Raw genomic sequence first — 25,575 nt, 5'->3', positions numbered from 1 at the left:
TAAATTGGAATTGAGATGGAAAAAATGCTGTGTGGTTGAGGAGAAAAGGTGGTTTCAGCGAAAATGGATCAACTCTTAATTTGTCGGACCTCGGGGGACAGATAAAGTGATCTGCCTTATCTGCAAACAGGTGAATCCAGTGCTCATGGAATTTAATGCTAAACTTCATTATGAGACCTATCACATCTCCTTAGAAATGTCCGTGGGTTTTCCTGAGTGGCCCTCAGTCACATACTGACTACCTAAAGTGGTACTCTGGTTTAGACAAACAGCATGTGAACTGCTTTTCACTGCTGACTAATTATGCACACAGATGTCTTTTCTCGTGAAATACATATGACTTAGAAAATCCTGGTGAATATGGTATCACTGATATGACAAAAAGTCATATCATACTTACTTTCAGCCACATCACATGGCCTTCCCCAGCATACATTTGTGACATGATAACAACTACGCCAACAGATCATTTTTTGTAAGACTCATTTTTCAAAAGTCAAGATGACTTTAATAATAAGATTGTAGTATCCAAAAATTGAATTTTTTTTTTTTAGTCATACTCGCAGGATGGCTCTAGGGATGGCAATGTTCTTTTTTTTCTCATTGGTGCAAAAACAAAACAGAAGTGAATTCACAGATACAACAATGAATAAAATACTCAAGGACAGAGAACGTCTTGATATTACCGGTACATATAGAAAATAACACTAAACAAACAAGGCTGAATCTATAGATCATCATCATGCAGTTACTGTGATTGAAACTGGTGTAATATCAAAGTATTTTAGGGGAAATCCATTGAATATGCTATGTGTAATAATAAACAGGTAATAATAAGGGAAGAAATTAAAAAATGAGTAACTAAATAAACAATTTGCAATTGAATAGAATGTGCACCCAGGCAGGGCTTGAGAGCAGTCTATTCCACAGTTGAAGTATGTGGAATTCAGGCCAGTGATGTCACTGGCACTCGGAGGAGGTTGAAATTGATCTGCTTGGTTGTTCTTGAATGCTATTTGTCATTGGGATATTGAGAGGTCATTTCTATATCTTTTATGCCTTTCCAGTTTAGAAAGACTGCCACTGATTTTTCACTATTTCAGCAGTGGTTCAGCTGAGGAAATATCTCCTAGCAGACATACACATGGGGAGACTAGAATGCTGCGACATATGCTGACGATAATTTATGTGTAATGTTTGGAGGGTGGTCAGAGCCAAGTTCCATGAAAGTAGTCATCTGCAGTGTTTAATGTGCAGTGGATAGAGTCTACCTTTGTGTAGTGTATATTGGGTGAGGTGCACTCTGTGCAGAATTTTGTATTGATTAAGTTGCTGTTTGGTGTTATGGGACATTGGGAAGATATTATTGCACATTTGCATCCAAGAGAGGATACCGATGGTAACGGCACCTCCATACAGCTTTTAAGCAAAAAGTAAAATAACCTTCTGTGTGAGTTCTGAATTTCAGTGTGTTGCTTCATCCCTGAAACTGACATTTACTTGACATTTCAGCCTTTGAATGACTTTTGCATTAACATTATGGGGCAAAAGGAAGTGAGGAAGAAAGACAGATAGTTTGTTTTTTGCCATTTTCAAACCTTTGGAATCTTTGGTGGCAGGAAAAGGAAGACAGGATGGTGGCAACTGGGTCTAAACATAAAGATGGATCAATAGAGAAAAATCCCATATGAGTGTTTTACCTGGTGGGATTGACAGCCGTGCAGAAACATGTCAGCGGAGTGTCGTGGTGGAGTGGTTTATAAACAGCCTGGGAGATGTGATGTCTCTGTCAAAGTCGCATGAAGCAGAGTGACTGTGACTGTCTGCACTTCGATTCAGTAAAAATAACATGCAGGGAACATTAAACAAAAGATGGGACATGCAATTATTTTTTCGCTCTTCAGCTGACAGCACCTGGTTATTTACCATTCCCTCAGCACTTGGGAATATGGAGTTTAAATAGACAAAAATATGGTGTATGAGTAAAAATGAATGCAGAATATGGCACCAGTCCTGTATCAGCTACATTTGTTCTTTAACCATGAACTGCATAATCAAAACGTACACATAATCTATACAAAGAGCCAGTTGAAGGTTTGAGAGCAATAAGTGTAGGGATATAAGCATAAGTTGTTTTAGACCATGTAACTGATATACAAAGCATAACTTCTTTGATGAGTTAATGAAGGATCAGTTAAGAATTTAGTCAACTCATCATTTCAAGTTACATAGACTCTGAAATGGTCTAAATGTGATATCTAGATGATTTAAGTTGACCCTTTTGGGAACTGACAAACTTATATAATGAGTTAATCATGAAAGATTTGTTATTTTAATGAAGTTGTTTCTGAGATTTTACAGTGTTGAGTTGTCTGGCATAAAGTAAACAGTTGAACTTTAAAAGCTGATTTTCTCACATTCCAAACCAAAAATAACACAAGTTAACAGAACTTTCAAAGGATGTAACAAATCACAACTGAAGCTTTAGGACTCACTTTTACTGGATTTATATATATACAAAGTAATAACAACTTGTAATCTTTCCTTACAGAAATGCTCAAGTTGGCTCTGTGCATGACAGTGTAAGTATTTCGTATTAAGGATGAAATTGACAAGATCACAAGGTACCTGGCCAGATGTTACATACTGCATATGAATATATCTTTACAACAATTTTTACTGCGTTACATGGAATATTTCACAATTATTAAACCTGTGGTTTCTGGGTTTTAGAATTTGTGAACCCCCCATAATTATTCTACTGAAATCGACTACTGAAAATTTCAGGGATGGAAATTCAGACCACGAAGAAATATTGTGAAAAGTGCTATGAAATCAGTGGTATCTGAATTTCTGAATTACTTTGTTAAGCAGTGATTAAATCTCACAATTAATTGTCCAGTTGCTTATAGAATTCAAATCTTTATGGGTTTCTTTTTCTTCAACAGGGAAATTGACGACTGACATGCTCAGTTATGGTCATAAAATCTAAAAACTTTCTTGCTATAATCCGCCTGTCCTGCCTCAGCTCTCTCCAGAAGAAGAAAACCAGCCAATAGATAGTCACTTCCTGTTTACGTTACCACAAATGACGTACGCGGATAACATTTAGAAAAACAGTTTCATTTCTGAAACAGCGGATAACTTCAGAAACAACTCTTCCTGATTCTTATGAAGGCTGGATTTAAACAGCTTCTGTTTTACCTACACACCGGAGCGCCGGGGAGCGTGAACGACCTCCTGGCTCAGCTGTCCTGCTCATATTCGAGGACCGAAGCAACCTAGCCGGGTGTAGCTAACGTTAAGCACCGTGGGTAACAAGCTAGCTGATAGCTAGCTAGCGAGTTATCAAGAGAAAGTCAGTAGCGTTTCAGCATTAATCAGAGTGGTCATCAACTGTCAGTATGGAGAATAAATACAACCTCAAGAGTCCAGGTAAGCTCAATCTGAGATGGTGTTTTTCTGTTGTTCTGTAGCTGTAATTCTGTTTGCTAACGTGATTGACACAGATGAAACCCACAAGTTGACCGATGACATTTCTTGATAGACGTAAACGTTAACATACAATAATTGTTCACTGTCTTTGTAGAAATGAAATAACCACAGTATTATAAACTAATTAATTTCTTTATTGACTCAGTTGTGTGTGTGTGTGTGTGTGTGGGGGGGGGGGGGGGGGGGGTATTAACTGACTTTTTTCGATACACTTGTTATCTACAAAGTTGTAGGTACTCTCTTGGACGTGTGTTAGCAGGTCTTACTGGTGTTCAGTTAAAAACAGCAGATGCTAGGGTTTTGTACACGGAAGATGACCTAGGTGGGGTCAGCATGGTGATGGATGTGATTTGCAAGTTCATTTATGGGGCCATATACCCCGAGGAACAAGAGAGTTAGAGGCAGTAACGTTATCAAAACTCTGTGTGTTTCACAGCAGTAGCTATGCTTTCACTTCGTGAGCAGTTTAGCAAAGAGGAAACTTATTAGAAGTAAAATTAGCTCACCGAGAGCAGTTGATATTCTAACAAATCAAACATGCACTTGAATCTACACAATATACTCCAACATCTGGACTACTGATGTACTAATACTGTGCTAGTGTATTAATCATGTATACACGGAGCTGAATAACCAAGTTTCTCATATTCCATATTAACGTCATATTCTGAGTAAGATCTAAATCAGGATACTAGTAGAGCTGAAATGATTAGTCAGTTAATCAAGTAGTTGATCAGCAGAAACATGATCAGAAATGACAATCAATTGTTTAATTTTTCAAGCAAAAATAGTGAATAAATGGCTCACATTTTAAAGTTCCAGCTTCTCAGTTGGCAGGATTTGCTCCTTCTCTTTGTCATATAAAATATAAATGCAATACTTTTTGGGTTTTGGACTTTTGGTTAGGTAAGACATTTGAAGAAGATCTGTGAAATTGTGATAAGAATTTTCTTTATACTTTAAAGAATTTGGATGATCAGCAGACAAAAAAATAATAGATAAAAGGTACTTTAACGTTATGAAAGCATTGAGTTCATGCCAAGTATCACCAAGTACTCGTTAGAGTATCATTTAATTTTAAAGTTTGCTCTACTGGTGCACAACTGTTGCTCCAAGGACAGTCACACACATCCACGCATGCACACACATGCAGGTGCTCAGTACCCACAGGCATACATGATTTGTTTAGAGCCACTGGGTTGGAACTGCTATCTCCAGGTTTCAGTTATCGGTTTTAGTATTCTGCATTTTAGAATTGCTTTATCACAGTGCTGATAGTGCTGGAGTTTCAGTCAAATGCAAGTAAAATCACTGTGGACCAATACTTCACCAACCGTAAAACAAGGCAAAATAATACAATGGTAGTTAAACTTAGAAAATTACATATACACAACATCAAATGTTAAATAATAAAGATGTAAGCAGCCACAATTAGAGCTGTGAGTGGTAACAACTGGGTTGCTAGTTTAATTCTGTTTGAACAAGTAATGAGACCTTTCACACACTCCACAAAACCTGCAGCATTACACCAACTATGCACTCCATGCTCTGCCAAATCATGAACAAACTATTAGTTGTGCCCATTTTCCTGTTAAGATTGATGTCTCATTTATAATCGAAAAGTGTATTTCAGTTCCACGATACTGTATATTCATTTTGGTGTTTATACAGTCAAAATTCTAAATAGCAGAAAAACCATCATGGTGGAGTGTTCTGGCCTCCCTTTACTGCAGCTATCCAAGAACAAAACAGGCATGAGGCCGAATAATGCTGTACCTAATCGTGGCAGCGTGTTTCAGAAGTGGCTCTGCACTCTGCTCTGTGTAGAATACACGCCTTGTCTATTTTTGACAGATGGCACATCAGGCTGCACAGAGCAGAATGAGTCAGACAGGAAGACATAGGAATGGCATACAGAATCCAGTCAAGTTTCAAAATAAAACAACCTGTGCAGACTCCCGATCATATATCAACAACAGACAAAAATGTATTCTTATGGATTATATTGATGCTGAATTGACAAGAAGATTGTTGACATGGCACCTTTTGTCTTGTGTTTCTAGAGTAATGTGTTTTTATGGATAAAGATTTGTTAATATGTTTGGCGTGATATTTTCCCCAGACAGTGCAAGGAGCTTGAGTTCAAATCAAATACTGTATTTAAATTTTAGAACATTTTGTCACCACTACACACAAAAAACACAAAGTAACTGCCAAAGCATGAAAAGTCTGTCTGATATTCATTGATGTTACTGCTTTGATTAATGGTTTACAGTCTAGTGATGTGTGTGGCTGATCAGGCTAATTATCAGCTAATTGTACTCAGTTTTTAAAGACAGGATGCAGTCAATGGTTGCCCTTTGTGTACGTGCTTTTTAACTACTTTCCTAAACATCATGTGCTTGATGGTGTTATTAATGACTTCTGGTGAAACTTGAAAACTCAGCATTCTTGTAGCCATTTTCAGCTTCCCTTTTTTAAGTAACATTAACATTTATTCGCCCAGAAACAGCTAATATTTGTCTGTATGACCTCCTCTTTCTGTCAGCTGCTGTGTGTCTGCAGAGATTAATAGTCTTACCTTGAGAAGTTTCTCATCAGTGTCTTTAATGCGTAAAAGTGTTTTAGGTCATTTTTGTGGCTGCTTAAGATCTCAGACTCAAATGCTAATGTTACATGGGTGTTGATATCTATTGACATTCAGCAGAGGGACCGGGTTGGAATCAAACCAAGGCCACTGCAGTAAGGAATAGGAATGTAACAATACCAAAACTCATGGTACAATAATACCTTGATATTAAGGTCACAATACCATATTTATTGCAATATTTAAAAAAAGAAAGAAGCATTACTTGAGAAAATGCCCTTTATTATTAATGAGTCTATACACCATTTTTTATTCTTATATAATTTGTTTTAAGCTTAAAGTGCCTCCGCTTTCCTTCTTTCCTACAATGAAATAAAAGTAGCCAGCCATGACCTTAGCATATGTGAAAGATTAGCATGAACTGTCTTTGGCAATGAGTGACTGAACCATGTGTAATTTCAAAACAGAAACAATGCAGCAGTCAGTAACACTCCTTTTATAAAATAATTAACAGAGCTGTTCCATCAGGTGACCACGTCCATCATCAGTTTATGTACTGGCAGGTTGAACAGTCTCTGTTTGGTGGTCAGCACAGCTGCTGCAGTTGAACTGTGGTGAAAAAACTCTGCTACACGCCTCACTCGACCGAGTAGACGGCTGGCACGAACCCGTTTGTGAAGTGAGGTTTAAAGTGTGTGCAAAACACTTTGTGTGGGGACACTTTGGCCTCTCTCACTGCTACATCCATATTTTGTGCTTTGTCTGTAATGACAGCAGTACTGTGATGATTGTTGTTATTTTTCATTTCGAGCTCCCACTCCAAAACAGCAAATTTCAAAACCTCAGCTATGTTGAGTCCAGTGTGTGATTGGAAAAGAGGCTGCGTCTGTGGGACAAAACGTTTTATTTTCCCTTCGCTGATCATAACATGAGCTGTGACTGTAATCTAGCTCTGAGTAGCTCGTGAAGTTCACCCATCTGTGGGTACTGAAATGCACTCTGCTTTTTTGAGGCTCTGTGTCACTTAAGCTTTTGTCTCTTTGTAAAGAGCCGGTATCACTGTGTGACTAGGTTAGGGTTAGGGTTAGGGTTATGTATGGCCTTGATGGAATTGTACACTTTGGCTCAAACTTGTTTACTAAACTCCCAAATCCATCATTATCGACCACAGAAAAGCCCTTAAGTCCTTGGCTATATATTCACCGATGCATTGTGAACCGAAAATGTTAGCACATATCAGCTCTCAATGTCGATGGAGCATCTTCAGTCTCTTTTTTGTTATTGGCACATCATTAATTTTCTCACTGGGTTTATTGTTTACATTGCTTGGCTTTCATGCAAAGGATGACTGGAGTCTGTGGTCTTGACTACTATGATTGCGCCCCCTGCTGTTCAAACAGAAACAATTCAATTTACAGGTAGTAAATAACCATGTCAACCTGTACTGTACCTCATCATACCCCACTATTTTCACTAAGTTCAAGAGCTAACTCAAAGTGTTTGATTACCTCACAAATTTGGGATTATTCACAAACTTTCTGTCAGACAGCTTCTAATTTAACCCAAAACATTGAGCAAAGAAAGAACAGATACTTTTACCTCAGTGTGGAGGAGTTGACCCCATTGCTTGGTATGAAGCTTTCTTGTAAAATGTGTGATTGGTTGATCAAAAAAGAAAACAAAAAGATGATGTAATCAAAAATGCACTCTTACTTATAATAGGCATAGAGTGGCCAATGAAACTGAAAGGCATAATTAAGACATGGTTTAATTCTGAATACTATTTTATATAAACAATGTTTCTGTTGAAAAAATTGTAAGCCATTCAAAGTATCTTATAAAATGTTTGAAAACACAGGCCTGCTTGTGTAGTAACCTTTTCAAGTTTCACGTATTTGTTATATTGATTTGCTTACATCTATTTACCACAATGCTAATGTTAGTAATTAATCTATTTGATAGGCCTGTTAACAGGAGGAAAAAATGGCTCAGTTTTCATCAATTTCCATGATTGCTGGCGTTACAGTGTTGTTGCATTGGGTGGGAGATGTGAGCTCATCTCAAATGAGATTAACTACAAACATTGCATGATCTAATCTGCAGCATTTCATTAACTCTCTGTCATTCAGTGTATGGAGAATATTTCTCTTCCATCTTTGCTTTTCCACCATTTTCTTCTGTGCTTAAGAAAGGCTTGTGCATCGTTAAAGTCCTCCTCCATGCTTCTAACAGTTTTTCACCTGAGGAGCTCTTTTAGGGGTTAAGATGCTCTTTGAATAACTTTTATATTTGCCAGTCTTAACTGCAAGGGTAAATTATTAGACAATGTCATAATTCTAAGAATTTTCTTTGTATTTCGTCACAAGCAGGTCTTTGTAGGAAGCTTTATGAATAAGACTCCCGGCTTTTTGCTGAATGTGGTGGAAGCAGCAGCAGCATTGAGAAAAGTGCTCAGACTTTGGAGGAGTCTTTTCCTTCCCTCCCTCCTCCGTGCTCTGTGCTTTTTGCATCTTTGGAGCTGTTGTTATTACGCAATAGTGTCTTCTCTCCTGTCCTCTGGACCAACTATGAATCATTCCCAGTGGCAAACACTCAAAAATATGTGTTGCGTAATATGATTTGGCGTACAAGGATTATCACCCTATCAGCCAGTGACCAGACCTCTGCTAAACCAACAGAGGCCAGAGGTACTTGTGTGGGAAAGGGCTTTTCCATGTCATCTCTGCTTAGTGTTACTGGAAGGAAGAGCCAAAAATGGGCATGGGATATGAAACTCAGCAGGGGATATGGAGCACTGGAGCGTCTGTCACAGTGAGTCCTGGCACTGGAAGGGACAGTGGCGTTAGAGGATGCTTTGCTGAGATCTGGACTGCCTCCTCCTCCTGTCTCCTCTTCTAACTCAGCATGCTAAGGTATTAGGGGTAGGCGGTATGACCTAAAATTCATATCACTGTAGTTTTTTGTCTGTTTTTTATGGTGACTGTATTATGTCATGGTATTGCAAAAATAAAAGGGATTCTCCTCTCAAAACATCATTGTGCCTCTTTTCTCTCTATTCGCAATGTAAGGGAACGTATGCTACGAAAGAAAGAAATCTTTTAAAAAAATGTATGTGTTCATTGGCACCACATAGGAATGAAAACAATGTCCCATAATGGAGGTTAATTAGTAAATGTAATGTGATTCATTCTGAGTTAGACAAGGGGGTAGGTTTAGGCATCTGGCAACAGTATTTATTTGGCAGAAAAACCAAAGTACAACAGTCACTTGGACACAAAAATATGACTGAAATTCCTCCTGTTTGTCTTCCAGGATGCGTGGACCTTTATTTTGTGGCGTGTAGGTATTGTGATCTTTTAAAAGGTGTTTATGCTGAAATAATATCCCACCAGTATGTCTCTTGTTGTGTTGGTTTTCCCTCTTATGGACGTAAAATGCAAAAATAGATATTCGAATGGTTCAAACCTGTGTTTTTTTTAAAGGAAATATTGAAATATCGTTTTTGGCCACGTTTGACAGCCCTTGTTCTTTGGATGAGGGAGTAGATGAAGACTTTTGTGTTCTTGCAGCCAACAACACAGAAATTGACATGTGTTGCTTGTAATGTTACCTTCTACACCTTCATGTCACTGGATTGGCGTTATGGCAAGGAAAATAGTAGTTACTGGATGTAACTCCAGCTCTGTGAGTACTAGCACTTTCAAAATAGAGTTTCGTTCACATCCGATGATGTGGGGGACAAATGATGGAGCACTGAGTGCACAGTTAGTATAGTGCTGCGGGTTGTGTGAAGTGTGTGATTGGTGACATTCCTTGTTTCATTCCTTGTTTAAACAGAATAAAACTATCTTAAGTGACTTTGCTCACCTTTGTGGAGTCTGAAAGCTGCTTTTTGCTGCTTGTGGTTTAATTTTGGCCCATCGAGCTATTTCTTCCTTTTGAGCACAAAAGGGCTTGACCCTGGAATCACTGCTTGCGCCTATGTTTTACTCATAATTTGCAGTGGTTTAGATGCACCTTTATTCTGGGAAAGCTAGCACTTGGTGGACTGCCCTGTGTAATTTTGTAATTAATTGACTATTAATTTTAACATGGCCAATAGGCAATTAAGAAAATTGCTTGAAATTTCTGCACCTATTGTAAATGCCAAAGATGTGTTTGAGGTCATTTAGAGACAGTGTCTCAATTATGTATTTTTGCCCATCGGAGAGCACTGCCACTAACAAGTTTACTTTTCAACTGTCAGATGTCGCTTACTTCCTCTTACTTCTTACTCTTCTTACTTACTTCTTGGTCACAATTCTTTAATAACCCATTTTGAGGTATCCTTATAATAAATGTTGATATATGTTACCTGTAAAACAGCAGTGTTTGTATGTGCTTCAAAAATCTATTGCCAGTGGGGCTCTGCCTAACTGTACAATTCTCATAATAAAAAAAAAGAGTTCATTCATTTTTTGGGCCAGTGAAAATATACAAGTGGGAAGTAAATCTCTGATCCACCATCTAAGTAGGTCAGTGAGAGAAAAAAAGTTATGTTGGACACTGTGTGGCCCCCAATCATACGCTAGTTCCCTAAATTGGCACTCAGTCATCAAAACTTTGAGAAGTCCTGCTTTAAGGACAAGATAATAAATAGGAGTTATAACGATTGAGGGCTGACTAGACAGACAGATGGACATATAGCTTGACATAGGAGATCAGACATTGCTCTCTGAGATTTCGTCCAGACCCCAGAATATGTTGTCCATGACCCAGGGAGTCCCAGGCTGAGTGAGAGCTGCCTCTGGCCCTGCCATCAATGCTGAACCTGCCAGCCGCCATCCCAGAAGATACTGGTGGATGAGGCACCGAGTGGACTCTCCCAAGTGGCTCATCTCTCATTCTGAAGTGCCTGTCCAGTCCTGATAGCCTATCACACCTCTGAGTGCTCTGATTCCACTCTGCAGGGCACTGATGGATTCCCCAAGTGGAAAATCATGACTAACTGGTGGCCAGGACGATAGAGAGGATGTTTTAACCTGAATAGCTTTTAGCTATAGCCCTCTCAGTCTCCCAATCCCCCCCCCCCCCCCCCCGACCACCACCACTACCACCGCGCACACACACACACACACACACACACACACACACACACACACACACACACACACACACACATTTTAAAGTTTCTCACTCTTTCAATCTACCCCATGCCACCAGTATTCTCTAGAATGTTGGGATGTGTAAAACTCAGAGAAAAAAAAACATTCTCTTTTAGGAATCAGAATCAGAATCAGGAGGTAAGAAAAGAACAAGCTTTCACAGTATTCAGATGAATACCATACCATACCATACATTAAGATAACAGTGGGAAGGAGGATGGTGCTAATAGTTTTAAACTGCTCACATTCATACTCCTCCTCCACACAGTCATAATGTGGGGCTAAATGCCTCATTTGCTGCTGCAGCTGTGGGAATAAGGCCCAGTGCTGCTGGCGTGTGCCAAGGCATGCTGGGTAGTTGTTGAAGAGACCACTGCTCCCTGTGCTGTCAGGACAACTTAGGCCACGCATCAGGCTTGCTGTCGCCTTGGGGCAACAGGCATGTTCCATACTCTGAAGCTGAACTTACTGTATACAGTACATACACAGAGATGTATTGTAACTCTGAGCCACTCACTGTGCTGGACTCCGTGTTCCAGACTTCCTACTCAGGCTTGGTGCTTACAGAAAAGTAGAGCTAGGGCTGAATGATTCATTTTTATATTGACATTGCAATTTGAAGGTGTGTGATTGTCAAATTGCAAGAGCAGCAGTTTAATTATCCATAATTAACTCTGCCAAACAAACTGTAAGAGATGGAATTTATAATCAGTGAGACATAATGACAACTGTTGGTGGTAAAGTTAGCTATTGTAGCTAATTACCATGAATTCTTTGAGTTGTCAGGTTACTGTCCTCGCTGTATGGTGTTGTGCTATTTATGCTTGACCAAATGGTTTTGTAAAGAAACACACTGCTCTGTGTAACTGAATGCTTGAAAAGAATAGATAGTGTGCTGTGTTGCTGTGGTGTGGGTGGAAGAACACCAACAGAGTGCACAGCCTCGCTCAGGAAGTTGGTTGGTGATAATTCCCTCTCTAGCTCATTACAGCCTGTGCAAACAGCACAGAGAAAACTAATACAAGTCCAGCTGGTCAGCATCTAACTTTAAGCTAACTTAAACCTGACATCGACTCTATTGGGTAAACCTGTGTCCATCAATCTTCAGCCTGGTCTGTCAAAAAGTTGAATTTCAGTTTGTCAGATTTAACATGGTTCAGTTTAAATTTATACAGTCACAAAATGATATCCACAATGCACTTGTCCAAAACCATCATTACCACAACTGACCATACATCTGTTGTTATTGTGAGCATATTATTATTATAATAGTATTGTTGGTCAGTTGTAGCTCAGGAGGTAGAACGGCCTTCCACTTAACAGAAGGTCAGTGGTTCGATCCCTGGCCTCAGCAGTCCACATGCCGAAGTATCCTCAGGTAAGATACTGAACCCAGATGCTGTGCCATTGTTGTTGTAAAAGTGCTTTCAATGGTCTTCACATTAGTAAATCGCTATACAAATACAGTCCATTTACCATATTACCATGCTAATGTAACCATTAAGCTTAAGGCACAAGTCTTGTTCTTCTGTAGAAAAATAGACAAGTTTACTCAGAAGCTGACTTTTCTCTGAGTGCTTTGAACTCTGGGAGGGCCTTGACAACCAGCAATTATGCTGTAACTGATTCTATTCATTTAGAGACAAGGTATGTCTTAATTATAGAAAATATTTTTTGCTCAAATCATTCAGCATTAAGGAGGCAAAGATAATAAGTTTGGGTATTTGTTGCTCTAAATCCATAGAGTGATGTGGCCTAGTTAGCTTCCACAATACCTCCTACTGTTCCATCAGCATTGAACATTCTTTTAAGGCAGGCAGGGATTTAACTTCATAAATAAACTCTGAAATTATGAAATGAAAACATGTAGGAACCCAACAAAGAAAGAAATACACCTACAAAGACACACACACACACACACGCGCACACACACACGCGCACACACACACACACACACACACACACACACACACACACACACACACACACACACCACACGCACAGTGATTACACCTCCACTGCTTTGGCTTCACACTGTCAGCAGTGAAACACACGTCGTCAACAGACATGAGAGCGTCAGAGTTTTCAAAGTTTCCCTCCTGCACTCACAGTGGTGGAGTGAAATTTTCCTCTCCAGTCAAAACTCTGCAGTTTTTGTCGTTGGTTAAGAACCCTTTTTAAGAGGTACCTCATGTCACCTTCTCCTGCCTGATTCCTCCCCCGTCCTCTTTTCATCCTAATTGAGAAAAATGTTCTCTTTCGCTCTTCATTTCTCTTCTCATTTCTCTTTCGCTCTCTTCTCGTCTCTTGCATAACTTATCTGTAGTCTCACAAACATCTTGAGGATACTTTGGCTCTCACACTCCTGGCTACCAGCTGCTTGTACTTTTGGTGTTATAGGAAGTCTGGATGATACTGGTACTGATATAATAAAGTCTCTTTTTACAATGTTAGGATTTTTTTTTATACCTTCTGAGAATTTCCATATCTTTCGCTTTTTGTACGAGAAACGACTGTACTGAAAAGAGTGTGAACTAGATAAGAAGAATGAAGTAAAAATGAAGCTTACTTTGGTTTTGTCAGTTTCTGTTTTATTGTTATTTTCATTTTAACAAGTTTTGAAACTATTATTAGACTGAACAATATTTCAAGCTCTTTAATTTGGCTTAGTGTGTGTCTGAATGTAAAACTCATTTGATTTCATATTGATACTGGAATGTGAGATTAGATGTCAGGAGGAGCCATGCATAATAAGTTAATTCCTTAACCATATATTTTGTGGGATTTAAAACTGAATGATAATGTAATATCATTTTCAATGCTTATGGAACTGTTCCAGCAGGGTAGAATACAGACTGGGCCTGTTTAGTCATGTCATATGACTTTGTGTCAGTGTTCCTAATAATCATTTCTACAGATTTTCACACGTAAATTAGGGCTGAACAATATGACTAAAATTAATATCACAATATTAATATGAGTATTTAGCATATAACAGCATTTGTTAAATCAAAATGATTAAACTGATGTTCAGTGAAATGAACTGTGATTCACTGTTACACAGTACACCAAGAAAAACATCATGAACATACATCACAAAAACTGAAGTGACAAATGGAATTATAGTTTGGTTAGGATCAATTAATTTGAACAGTTTAATTTAGTAAAACTGGAACACAATGTGATTATGTGATGATCACTGTGTGGTTCATTAAATGACAATAATTTTAATCTAGGCCTGCAGAAGCTGTGCTGGGGTTCAATCACCCAAAGTAGTGGTTGACCGATATGGGTCGTCAATATACGATCCAATTGACAAAAGACTGAAACATGATCACAAAATAGATTGTAAAAGGGTTGTGACAGGTGCTTTCATTTGATCCAGCTCCTGGTTGGTTAAATACCTGATTTCACCAAGCACATATGAACTGGTTAGTTATTGGTTTTTGTTAATGCGATATCTCAGGAATGGTTTGAGGGAATTTCTTAAAATTTGGCCAAACGTTTTCTTGGACTCAGTTATGATATGATTATGTTATGATTACATTTTGGTAGTCTAGGGTCAAAGGTCAAGCTCACAGGTAGCATGCTTCTCATTTTTAGCTGGTTAGACTGCTGCTTCCATTGGTTAACCTGGCAGACAGCAGTGGTAAATCTATCGGCTACAGCTGAAATTATTTCTGTAACAGCTAAAATGAAACTTTGGGCTGCTTTCTCATTAATGTGCTCTCTGCAAGATGGAGTGTTTGTTTTGTTTTTTTTAGTGTGATGGAAAAGAAACATCACACTCTAACAACATTCCATGATTGTTAGTGGACTGTGTTTCTGTAGCTCAACAAGACCGATAGAGTGGTGACTCTTGTCTGAATCAGGCCATTTTCAGGAGAATGCCTATCATGGCTGTATTTTAAGATTCTCAACTTGCTATGCATTGAGACCTCCACTATTTGGAGCAACCAGCCCAGGGAAACCTCAGCCTGCAGAGTTGGTAGAATGCACCTTCAATTCAATGTGTCAGATTAATTTGATCAAAAATGTACATCCTTTGCTGCTAATCTCACAGGTTTTGAAAATTAATTACACTGTCACTAAACACTCAGCCTGCAACAGGTGATACAGAAAAAATGCCAATGTTGAAGCTGAAACCTAATTGTATTTAACAAAGGAAATGAAAGAGTTTGGGTTTGATAAGCATATTCAATGTTGAGATATGGATTCAATAAAATACTGTTAAACCTCAAACCTATTCTGAAAGCATGAGCAGTCATCATCCAAATATGTGTTCACTTTTGGATTCTGTCAGTGCCACCAAGCCTGAGCATCTTCTGTGATCACTGTGCTGCTGACTATTCATGAAGCTAGACAGTTTGTCATCTTGAAGTCTTCAGTGAGTAATACAGAATTTAGAAGGTTTGCACAGACAGCAGCCCATGGACACAGGCTGATCACACTTACATAGGTCACATTTTGATCTTCCGGTTCTGGTTTTGTATTTTCAACATGTAAGCTGCCCGGCCTACCGCTGGCTCAGCGTTTGTGAATTTGAAATGTTATGTTGCCGCTCGTGACGGATGGAGCTCACACTGTGGAGTGTTGCAGCCGCATGTTCAGCTGTTCACAGATCACAGCACAGCTAAGCTTCCTGTCTGTTATTTAATTTGTTGGCTCTTATGTGCGGTGCCACATGGGCAGACAGCTTTGTCGTATTTTGGGTTTCTGTTCAAGCTTAACATTTTCAGAAAACTCAGCAGATTGTCATTGATGAAGGTGGAATTACGGTGCATGTGTACATGTGTGTAGTGAGTACACAGATGACACTAGAAGCTGGAGTCAAACCTACAACATTAAAGGCACATGCCCTCATGCCCAAAGAGTAACGTCCCCCAGGCAGATTATTTGCGCATTCTGGAAATGTAGCTCATCTCAGGTCTCTCCTGTTTTTTAGTTGTCCTTCAGTGAAATAGAGCTGGAAAATTAAAGACAGAAATCTGGTCTCCTTTCCTGCCTTAAAACTCTGCCGGCAAAACTGTCAGAACATGAGGTGTGTTTTGATCAGTTTTGGGCCAAGATGCTTTAATAGGCTGATGCATGGAGGTTGAATTTCTTCTTCCAGAGGATCAGTTTCTCATCTGTCCCCTTGTCTTAATAATTTTAAGCTTGAGTAAGACTGCAAGCACTTTGTGACCCCCTGCACCCTTGTGTAAACAGGAGGAGGCGGGGGAAGCCAAACACACATACACACATATACGGGCTCTTCCTCTATTCTCCTTGTGTATCCAATGTGGGATTACTGTGGTTGGTTCACATCTTCACTGAAGAATGTCTGTCCTCGGGCAGAATCAGACAGAACACGTGCCCTGAAAGCCGCGTGGTGTCAGGCCATCTCGCTGCTCCACTGCTTCACTCCCCCCTTCAGCCTGCACAGCCTCTCAGCTCGACTCGCCTTCATCCCTGTTATTTGCCCTCCAACCCCCACCCATCCCCTCCGCTACCCGTCTTCCTCTTCCTCTGTGTTCATTTCACAGTCTCCATTTCCAGCTCAACACCCTAGCAGTCTGTACTCGATTGGATTCCAAACCAATTTTGCCTCTATGAATACCTCTTAGTTCCGCTTTCCTTTTCACAATTACTTTCCAATTTTCAGCCCCATCCTGTTTCCTCTTGCAGTGGGCTGGTAGCTGATAGCTGGAGCTCTAGTAGCAGCCCATAGACGAGCGAAAGCAAGCAAATTGACCTTGCTGTCTGAAGAGCAACAGCTCCTTTGAACCTGTGACGAGCACTTTGTCAAGATGAGGTTGAGACTGTGACATCAGCACCTCTTGTTGTGACTCATGACCTAGTGTTAAAGCACGATGGGATATTTAACCCCAGGCATTGCCCCAGTTGGACTCTTGGATTCGCGTCCTGTCCTCTGTAGGTGTAGCTGCAGCCTGACATTTTGCATTACATCAAGGCGCATCTTTGTGTCCATTCCTGTCAGGATGGTGAGTAAACCCCCACAATCACCATCATCATCAACTGAACTTGTGTAACTACCCTCCCAGAGTGATAAGGTTGTTTGTCTTCGGATTAACCCAGCAGGCCTGAGTGTTGCTGGCTGGGTCATGACACAAGGGTTAATGCCAGCAGATGTTTCTCTGGCACCTCATTCTGAGATCATGTTGCGTCTGCACATAAACTCACAGAATGCCAAAATGGGTAGAGATTGGCGTGACAAACACAAAGGAAAAAAAGTAGTTTGCTTTTTCTGTCTTGAGCCTCAGTTCAGCTGTTTATTGCATGCAGGAGAATCATGACCACATGCCTGTTTTTTTATTTATTTATTTTGAAAGTTACAGGAGTGCATATGGTGTGTGATAAAATATAATAAACACCGTAATCATTATTATTATCGTTTAGTTATCATCCTTGACTGTCTTCCATCCTATGTTCAAAGGCGTCATTTGCTTGCTTCCTCAGCTTCGCGTGTGATTCGGAGGGACAGTCCATTAAACATACGGGGGATTTCTTTTGTGTCTGTCAGATTATCGTTAATTATTTCTAGACTGAGTAATTGTGACATCTATAGGTAATGACCAATTGGATAAATAATACACAAGCTTAAAAGAAAGAAGCATAAACAGCTGGATTTAGATTTGAAGTAGTGCTCATAGTCAGCACACTTCTGTTACATGGTAACATCAGTGCCTGTACGGTTGATGCTATCAGGTTAACTGAAGACTTGTTTCATTGGCTGATTTTGTAATGTTCCTTTGCAAATGCATCACCAATAAAGAACCTTCAGAAGAGTAAATGATGCATGAAAGGTTTTTTTGCTGCCATTTCATCTTTTAGTAGTTATTTGTAGTTACCTAAAACATCTTCAGCAGGTATAGACTGGAGAAAAATAATTTAGGTCACTGCACGGCTCAGAGGCTACCAGCAGCTACCAGCGACTCAGGTGGAATGTTTTCTTGCATGTTAACCAATGCATCAGTTGATGTTGTGAATTAATCAATACGCCTTAAATGTCAGTAATGTCAACTTTGACCATTCCATTTGTTTTTATTGGCTCTCTTGCAAGACTTGCACTTCAGTGATGATTGGATCTTCCAGTGCTTAAAAAAGTGTATATGACTGTCATCTGGATTATGTGAACTATGAATATTCTATTTCCTCACTTGGATGAAAAAAAGTGGGGGGCCAATCCGTCTGGGCATCCGTAATTGTAATGATGTGGTTTTAATCTCGGGTAAATGAAAATTGCTAAACACCTCACTACAAACTGATGTGACTCAAGTGTCCGTTCATTTTGAAACAAATCAGTGAATATATTTGGTACTGCTCCAGTTCATGGAGATGAACACTGTGGAGTAATGATGAACACTTTTTTGTAACCAACTGAAAAATTTCATCAATGACAAGGGATAAAAACTCCCAGTGAGTGCTCAGCTTGAATTATTGGCAAATCATTTCCCATCATGCATTTGGCTTCTGCAGCTCATGAAGAGCAGCTGCTGCACCTAGCTATCACAACTGTCCCGTGAAATGTTTAAGTGTCGCGCAGTTGAGCTTCCAGAGCGAATCAGACTAAATCACTAACCATCATGCAATGCACTCAGCAAGATGGCAGTTGAAATTTCGCAGGTCTGCGTCTGTCTGGCTCATCTCAAACGAGCCTTGTGTTAGATTCCTCCATGCTGCAGCTCTGTTTGCTCACAGTAGCTCCGCTTCTGCACAGGATCGCCAAACTGTGGGCATCACAGCCCTGGTGGATTGAGCTCCATTTTGTGTCATTTGTAAAGTGTACTGACACCTTCAGTAGTGTATATTCATCCCGTTTTTGTCTCTGCAAAGTGCTTTGCAATCACCATTTGAGAGTTATTATTGTTACTGATAGCTGTAGTAGTAGTGGACTAAGTTGCACATAAACAAATAAAGGCTGGATGCAAAGCTGTGTTATGATAGCTTACTGGGTGAATTCTATAGCACTAATGTCATCAATGTCATCTCCTCACTTCCTGTATATGCTGCACATCAGAAGCCTGAAACAGGCACAGACAGGCAAAAAGTCTTAACAGGTGCTGGAAAACAGAAAGATGAAGAAACACCAGCACAGAGCTGTCTCATTGCAAGTTCTTGTTTTATTTTCAGCTTCCATTCCAGAGTGGCCCTCACATGTCGCATTAAAAGCCTATTAGAAGAGGGAGGTGTTAAGGCCTTTGAGGCACTGGAAATCTTTTAATGTGACAGCAGCTTAGCAGCAAAGTACTGTATACTGGACAGTAATTAATTACTAAGTGAAATGAGTATTACTTTAAAAAAAAGAAACTGCAAATAGCCATGTGGTGAGTGTGACTCACTACTCTCTGCTGTTGTAGTGAATTACTTCTGTGGAAACGTGCACACTATTCAGCAGCCTACGAAGGCGCAGACTAAACGAGACGGTCTGGCCTTACCCTTGGTCACACTGTGCTGATCCTGTTGCCTAGCAACCTTGGAGCTGCAGTTGATAATCAACTATTAGCTGTGTCCCGATTATGTTTGTATATAATATATATGCAAAACCATGACAACAACATACATTATATATATATATATATATATGTATGTGTGTGTGTGTGTGTGTGTGTGTGTGTGTGTGTGTGCGCGCACATATATATAGGATTTAAGTTGTTGTAAATAGTTCTAATGACCACTGTAAATGAAATAATTTATTTACCAATTATTTTATTTGAATTCCTTCATCAGTAGTTATTTTGGACTAATCTCTGAAGAAGAGAGGAGAGCCTCTCCGTTGTTTGTCTCTCTGCTCTCCTGTACTCCCCTCTGCTGCCTCATCTCTTCCATTATGCGCTGAAGAAGCTTATCCTCTCTCTGTTTTCCCTGAGCTGGCTGGTTTTCCTCCTCCTGGTCATCCATTGCTGTACTTGGCCCAGGTGTGACCTCAGGGATGGAGGCATTTCTCCAGAGTTGTGCTAATCTCAGAGAGAAAACAAGAGAAAAGGGATACACCTATCAATCATGTTAACACAGGGATGCAGACTTAGGAAGACTGGAAAAGGTGACACAGCAAGACGGACACAAAATCCCCCAGAAATAATTAACTTGGATTTTTGGTAACAGTTACTCCTTACATCCCTGTGACGGTACGACAAAAAAGAGAGAAAAAGGATTTTGCCACATCTACTGGTTGTCTTGTTTTTAGGAGCTTTGTATAGGAGAAGGGCTAATGGAACTTAAGGTACAAAAAACAGTCAAATGGAGATATTGCGAAGGAGCTTTTACTGCCTTACCTCTAAGCTACGCTGGCGGAATTTTTGGCCCCAGTGAAGAGGTGATCATTATCTTTCCTCAGTTTAATAAACTAAGCATTATGGTCCTTGCTACCAAAAACAAAACAAAACAAATGCTATTGAAAGTCTGGCTTCATACCACTGAATAAAAGCCGCTGAAGGAGCAAAATAACCAAGTTCAGATCAGCCGTGTAATCAATTCCAACATTACTGGAGTTTTAAAGTGATATTCAGCCATCTGAAACCAAGCTGGTCCATTTATGTGTGTAATAGTAAGTATACATTATCTACAAGTGCCACTCTATTGACAAGATAGAAGTCAACCTTTGAACCTCTTAGGTTTGGCTTTGGCAAAGGCTTTAAAGGCTTTAATTTCAATCTGGCCAGCAGAGCTGCAGTAAGTGCAGTGGCACCAAGTGGCTAGCTAAATAGGTAGCAATGTCAGTTAGTGTGACTAATGTCACAGAATGGCTATTTTTTAATGACCGTTTGAGGTTGTAAAGCACGTTGGTGTTTTTTACATTTGTATCTTTAGCTGTTCAAGTCAGTTCAAGCCCAATACTCACATTGAAAAGTGTACTTCCTGGCCGCTGCTGGTGATGTGTCTGGGGAGTCTGCCATACTCTCTCTTTGGAAAAAAACACCAGCGGTGTGCAGTGAATCTTGGGATAGGTTGGACTGTGTAAGGATCCACCCACTGGATCCTTCAAATTCAGGACAAAAAGGTTTTATTTGAGGGAGCCTTTGAAATGATGCACCCTGGTCGTGCCACTGTCACTCATTTGGTCTTCAAATACAGCCTTCGAAAAGATGCAGCCTCTGCCTTGAGACACAGCAACAAGTAAATATGGAGGAAGTGTTGAGTTTGCATGGAGTACATTCCCTCGACTTTTCCTTCACTTGCATCTTTTCCTAACCTTAGTCCCTCCCACTGAGGATGCTGGGAGAGATGCAGGAAAACATGTGAGGGGAGAAGAAACAAGGAAATATGTTCTTTATTTTCCTTTGAAGCTTCATGTGAATCCACATCCCTTTCTGGTCAGCCAGCAGCTGTCTGCTTTAACAGCCGTTGAGATTTCTGCACACGTGCCCTAATACTAATAAAGGCACAGTCATCAGAGCCAGAGCAGTGCTTTCTCTCTGTAGCCTGTTACCTGTTTAACAAACACCTGCACATGAATAATAACCTGCATTCTGTGTTTATACTGTGTGCTGTGTCCTGCTCAGAGGCACAGGAACCATTTCTACTGGCAGAATGCCATTGTATTATTTATTCATCTTTTGGGTCTGTGTTTCTGGATATTCTGAATGTGAAATCTTTATTGAATAACTCAGATATGATAACGGTGTCTTTTGAATATCAGAAAACATTTATTAGGCTAAATGTTTCAGGCATAGTCCAATCAACAACTGATATGGTTTCAAGTGAGGATAGACGAGTGAAGAAATATCAATCAAGAGACTTCAAAAGCAAATTAAAACAGCAGCAAAAAGGAAAGCTGGGCAGGCTTGTTACTAATATATGATGGAACATCATAATGACAGAAGGAAAATTAGGAACAATTATTACTATGTCCATAAGAAATCATCTCTTCACAGCTTGGCTATCCTCTGTCACTAAATATGTACCCTAGGCTCTGCGTTAAAATCTGTTTCTTAATCAAAGACTCATGATTTAATCATGCAGTATGCCGGTCCACACACCAAGGGCTTAGCGGGAGACTGTGCGTCACAAAGAAACAGGTACCAAAGGTGGTGTGAAACCAAGACTTTTGGATTGTGTTTTGAAGGAGCATTTTGCTTCAGCCTTTTTACCCTCGCTGTCTGAGTGAGTGTGACAGTCAGTGTGATTTTTAGCAGAGACTTTGTGCACTGCCATTACGCAGAGCCCCGTCCCTCTGCATGCTCTTCTCATCTGTCCATGTGTGTTAGCGTTCTGTTACCCAGGGAAGCAGCATATTTGCAGCCCTCTGCATCTGGAAATCAAGAACGTAATAATGCCTGTAAAAGTGCTGAAGTCGAGACTTGGAACTGTCGGGTTTCACACACAACGCATGGTGGTGTACACTGAGGATGTAGGCTGCACTGATCATGAAGAAGATGTGAACTGTTTTACTCCGCATGCACTGACCTCAGTTTTTTGTGTCTTTGCTTCCTTTGTTTAACCAGCGGTCAAGAGGCTGATGAAAGAGGCTGCTGAACTGAGGGACCCCACAGAGCACTACCATGCCCAGCCACTGGAAGTAAGTTCACCACAGAACACTGCAAAAACCTGAGTCGTGTGTGCACAGGATTCATGTGCAATGGGGGATTATTTATAAAAGAAGTAACACACGCCAAGGGTTGTAGTGAGGTGCAGATCACTGGAAGTAAACTTTCGAGTAGAAAAGACACTTTGGCTCCTCATGCATTTCTTTTATTCAGATTCAGTGTGAAAGTTTGATTTGCTGAAGGCCTCTTGATGATGTTTCTCACCGTAATGGTGGAACATGTTTATTTAATCCCAATCAGATGTGTTAGTAGAGTCTGGCCTATTTGACATGGCGTTTGAGGTCTGAGGCTGATCTGATTAATAGAAATGCATAGGGAGCCAGAAAATTCCCACTCATGTGTATGGCAATTCTGAGAAGTGTAACGTATCCTGAAAAAAACAAAAACAAAAAAACTTTATTTGTGTGTCACTTTTCAAGATAAAGTTACTCAGTGCTTTACAATAAAAACACATTTAAAAGTAAAAAGAATGCAAAACAAAAGATATAAGACATGATTAAATTATTTAAATAGTTACAACAAATAGAGAAAGACAAAGAGAGAAAGCCATTAAATACAGAGACCTGAACCCTACAACGCACCAGTGGGTTTGAAACGCATGATTTCTTTACAAAACTGCCAAAATTACACCATTTATCACAGCCAGACTCTGTGAAAACAAATTATTGTCAGATTTTCACATTTCTGACACAACTTGAATGAACCGTGTGTGATGAGTGTTTCTGTAGGAAAAAAGAACCACATCTAACTGTTCGCACCAGATCCTGTACAAACACATTACATTCTCCACTCACAGTGAAACAGGGAAGCCTTGAATGATTAGACTGAACCAACAGTCACAAGACAAAAACTCAGTGAAACTTTGACTGAACTGCAAAATGTATTTACACAGCAGAGAGGAGAGGACAGGAGAACTCGTTGGACGAGGTTGTAAAACTGTAAATTTTTCAATATTTACAGCATTTGGCATCCCTTTTTTTTTCCAGTATCTGTAACACATGTCGCACTTGGAATAATGGTATATCAAAAGATTCCATGTTTGTCCCGAGTTATGTATTCTTGTCTTTTTTTTTCTAAACATATATATAATTTCAACTTACTTATTGCAGTGAAAAACTAGCCCACAGGGAGTAAAAATGTGACAGAAGCAAAAAAGGGCCAGAACCTGCTTGGGTTAAGTTAAGAAAACATTTAAAAGAGGATATTGAGTTTGCCAGCTTCCGGAGCTGAGGGGCCTGGACAGCAAAGACCCGTCTGCCTTTAGTGACAAGTTGAGATTTTTGAACCATTAGCAAGGCCCTGCTGGAGGAGCTCAAGCTGCAGACATGCTCATATTCAAGATTATACAAAGGAGCAATAGTATCTTAAAATCAGTTCTAAAACTGACAGGGAAGCAGTGAAAGGCAGGAAGGGTTTGTTTGATTATCTTACGACATGTTAAAAGCCTGAAGCAGCATTTTGTAAAAGGTGCAGTCTTTGGACAATATCTACTGATACAGAATATACTGCATTGCAATAGTGAAGTCTGGAGGCTATTAAGCAATGGTGTGATCTTGATCTGAAGATGAATGGGTCCTGGTCAAATGTCTCAGTTGGACAAAAGAGGACTGTACCACTGAGCATCAAAGACAATACCTTAGATCTCTTTTTTATTGTTACTATTATTATTTGCTAAGGCTCCCAGACTGGATGAGTGATCATTAATGCTGCTAGTGCCAGAATAGACCCCTGGGGGACCCCACAAAAGAGAGGAGCATAGGAAGAGAAGACATCCCTAAGCACAGCAGAGAAGGACAGAGGAGATGAACCAGTCCCAAGCCACATTGCTGATGATGCCATGGTTTTTCAGACTTGTCATTCAGAAAATAAATCTATTTAGTGGAGACAATTTTAGTCTAAAAAGATGCCTATAAAGATGGTGACCATCTCCTCCATCGTCCTGTTCGAAACTGGAGAGCAAAATGCCAGGAGACAGAGTTAATAATGGCTAAAGTATCCTGACAAACAGTCTGAAATACCAGATGTGACTGCAGCTCAAAGGGCAGGTGGATGATTCTTGGAGTGCAGCGGTGCATTAGAGAGTTGACACAGAGATGTTTGTGTGTGTGTTAATGTTGAAGGTGGACAGGTGTCAACATCAATTTCTCTTTATTAATATGCTGCCGAATCTGCACCATTTTGTGTTGAAGGTAATGAAGACATTCTTCACCTCTCTTTGGGGAGGATCCAGTTGGCTGGCTGAGCGGGGAACCAATCACACAGTCACAGAGTTTGTGGTGTTACAGTGAATTCAGAATTATGCCCCTGCTTAGCAGTCAGTTGTGATATATTCAAAGATTGCTAATGCAAAACGTTGCTCAGTGACAAAATTCTAAGAAAATTCATAGAATTATGTTTTCTAAAAATTTCCCCTTACAGTTAATACAAGGCATGTTCGCCCTTAAGAGAGCTCCTCAGGTGAAAGTTTCTGTTCCTCTCCCGCTCAGAGCTGCTCTGAGAAGTCTGACTCCTGACTCCATGCTCGAATGTTTCAGGCTGAGTTTGGAGCGCTGTGAGGGTACTCTCAGCATGTTTGCAACACGGTCCTGGATGTTTGGACGCTTCGCTCTACCTCCCTGCATTGTCTTTGTCTTTTGAAATCCTCGTATCTTCATTTAACCATTGCATACAAGATGATTTTGGACTTTTTATATCTGACAGGAGCTGGAAAATCAAAAATATTCATGTAAGAGCTATTAAAAACTGACAAATCCCTCCATGGTAGGGAACTGTTATTCATTGGTACTAAAAATGTGTTTCAGGC

At 39.9% G+C, this 25,575-nt stretch overlaps 1 protein-coding gene across 1 annotated transcript in view; it reads left to right on the top strand.

Annotated features, from left to right (window-relative positions):
- Positions 1 to 3,065: 3,065 nt before the first annotated feature.
- The window catches only part of ube2j1 (ubiquitin-conjugating enzyme E2, J1), a 49,974-nt gene continuing 27,464 nt past the window's right edge, over positions 3,066 to 25,575 (top strand). The window contains exons 1-2 of the mRNA XM_076755990.1: positions 3,066 to 3,435; positions 22,671 to 22,744. Coding sequence (XP_076612105.1) covers positions 3,405 to 3,435; positions 22,671 to 22,744 — 105 coding nt within the window. The 5' untranslated portion in view covers positions 3,066 to 3,404. The remainder of the gene's footprint in view (positions 3,436 to 22,670; positions 22,745 to 25,575) is intronic.

This window comes from Chaetodon auriga, chromosome 18 (assembly GCF_051107435.1).
Source record: "Chaetodon auriga isolate fChaAug3 chromosome 18, fChaAug3.hap1, whole genome shotgun sequence".
Classification (NCBI taxonomy): Eukaryota; Metazoa; Chordata; class Actinopteri; order Chaetodontiformes; family Chaetodontidae; genus Chaetodon; species Chaetodon auriga.
Note: the sequence above shows the minus strand (reverse complement) of the source record. Positions and strands in the feature narration are given on the sequence as shown.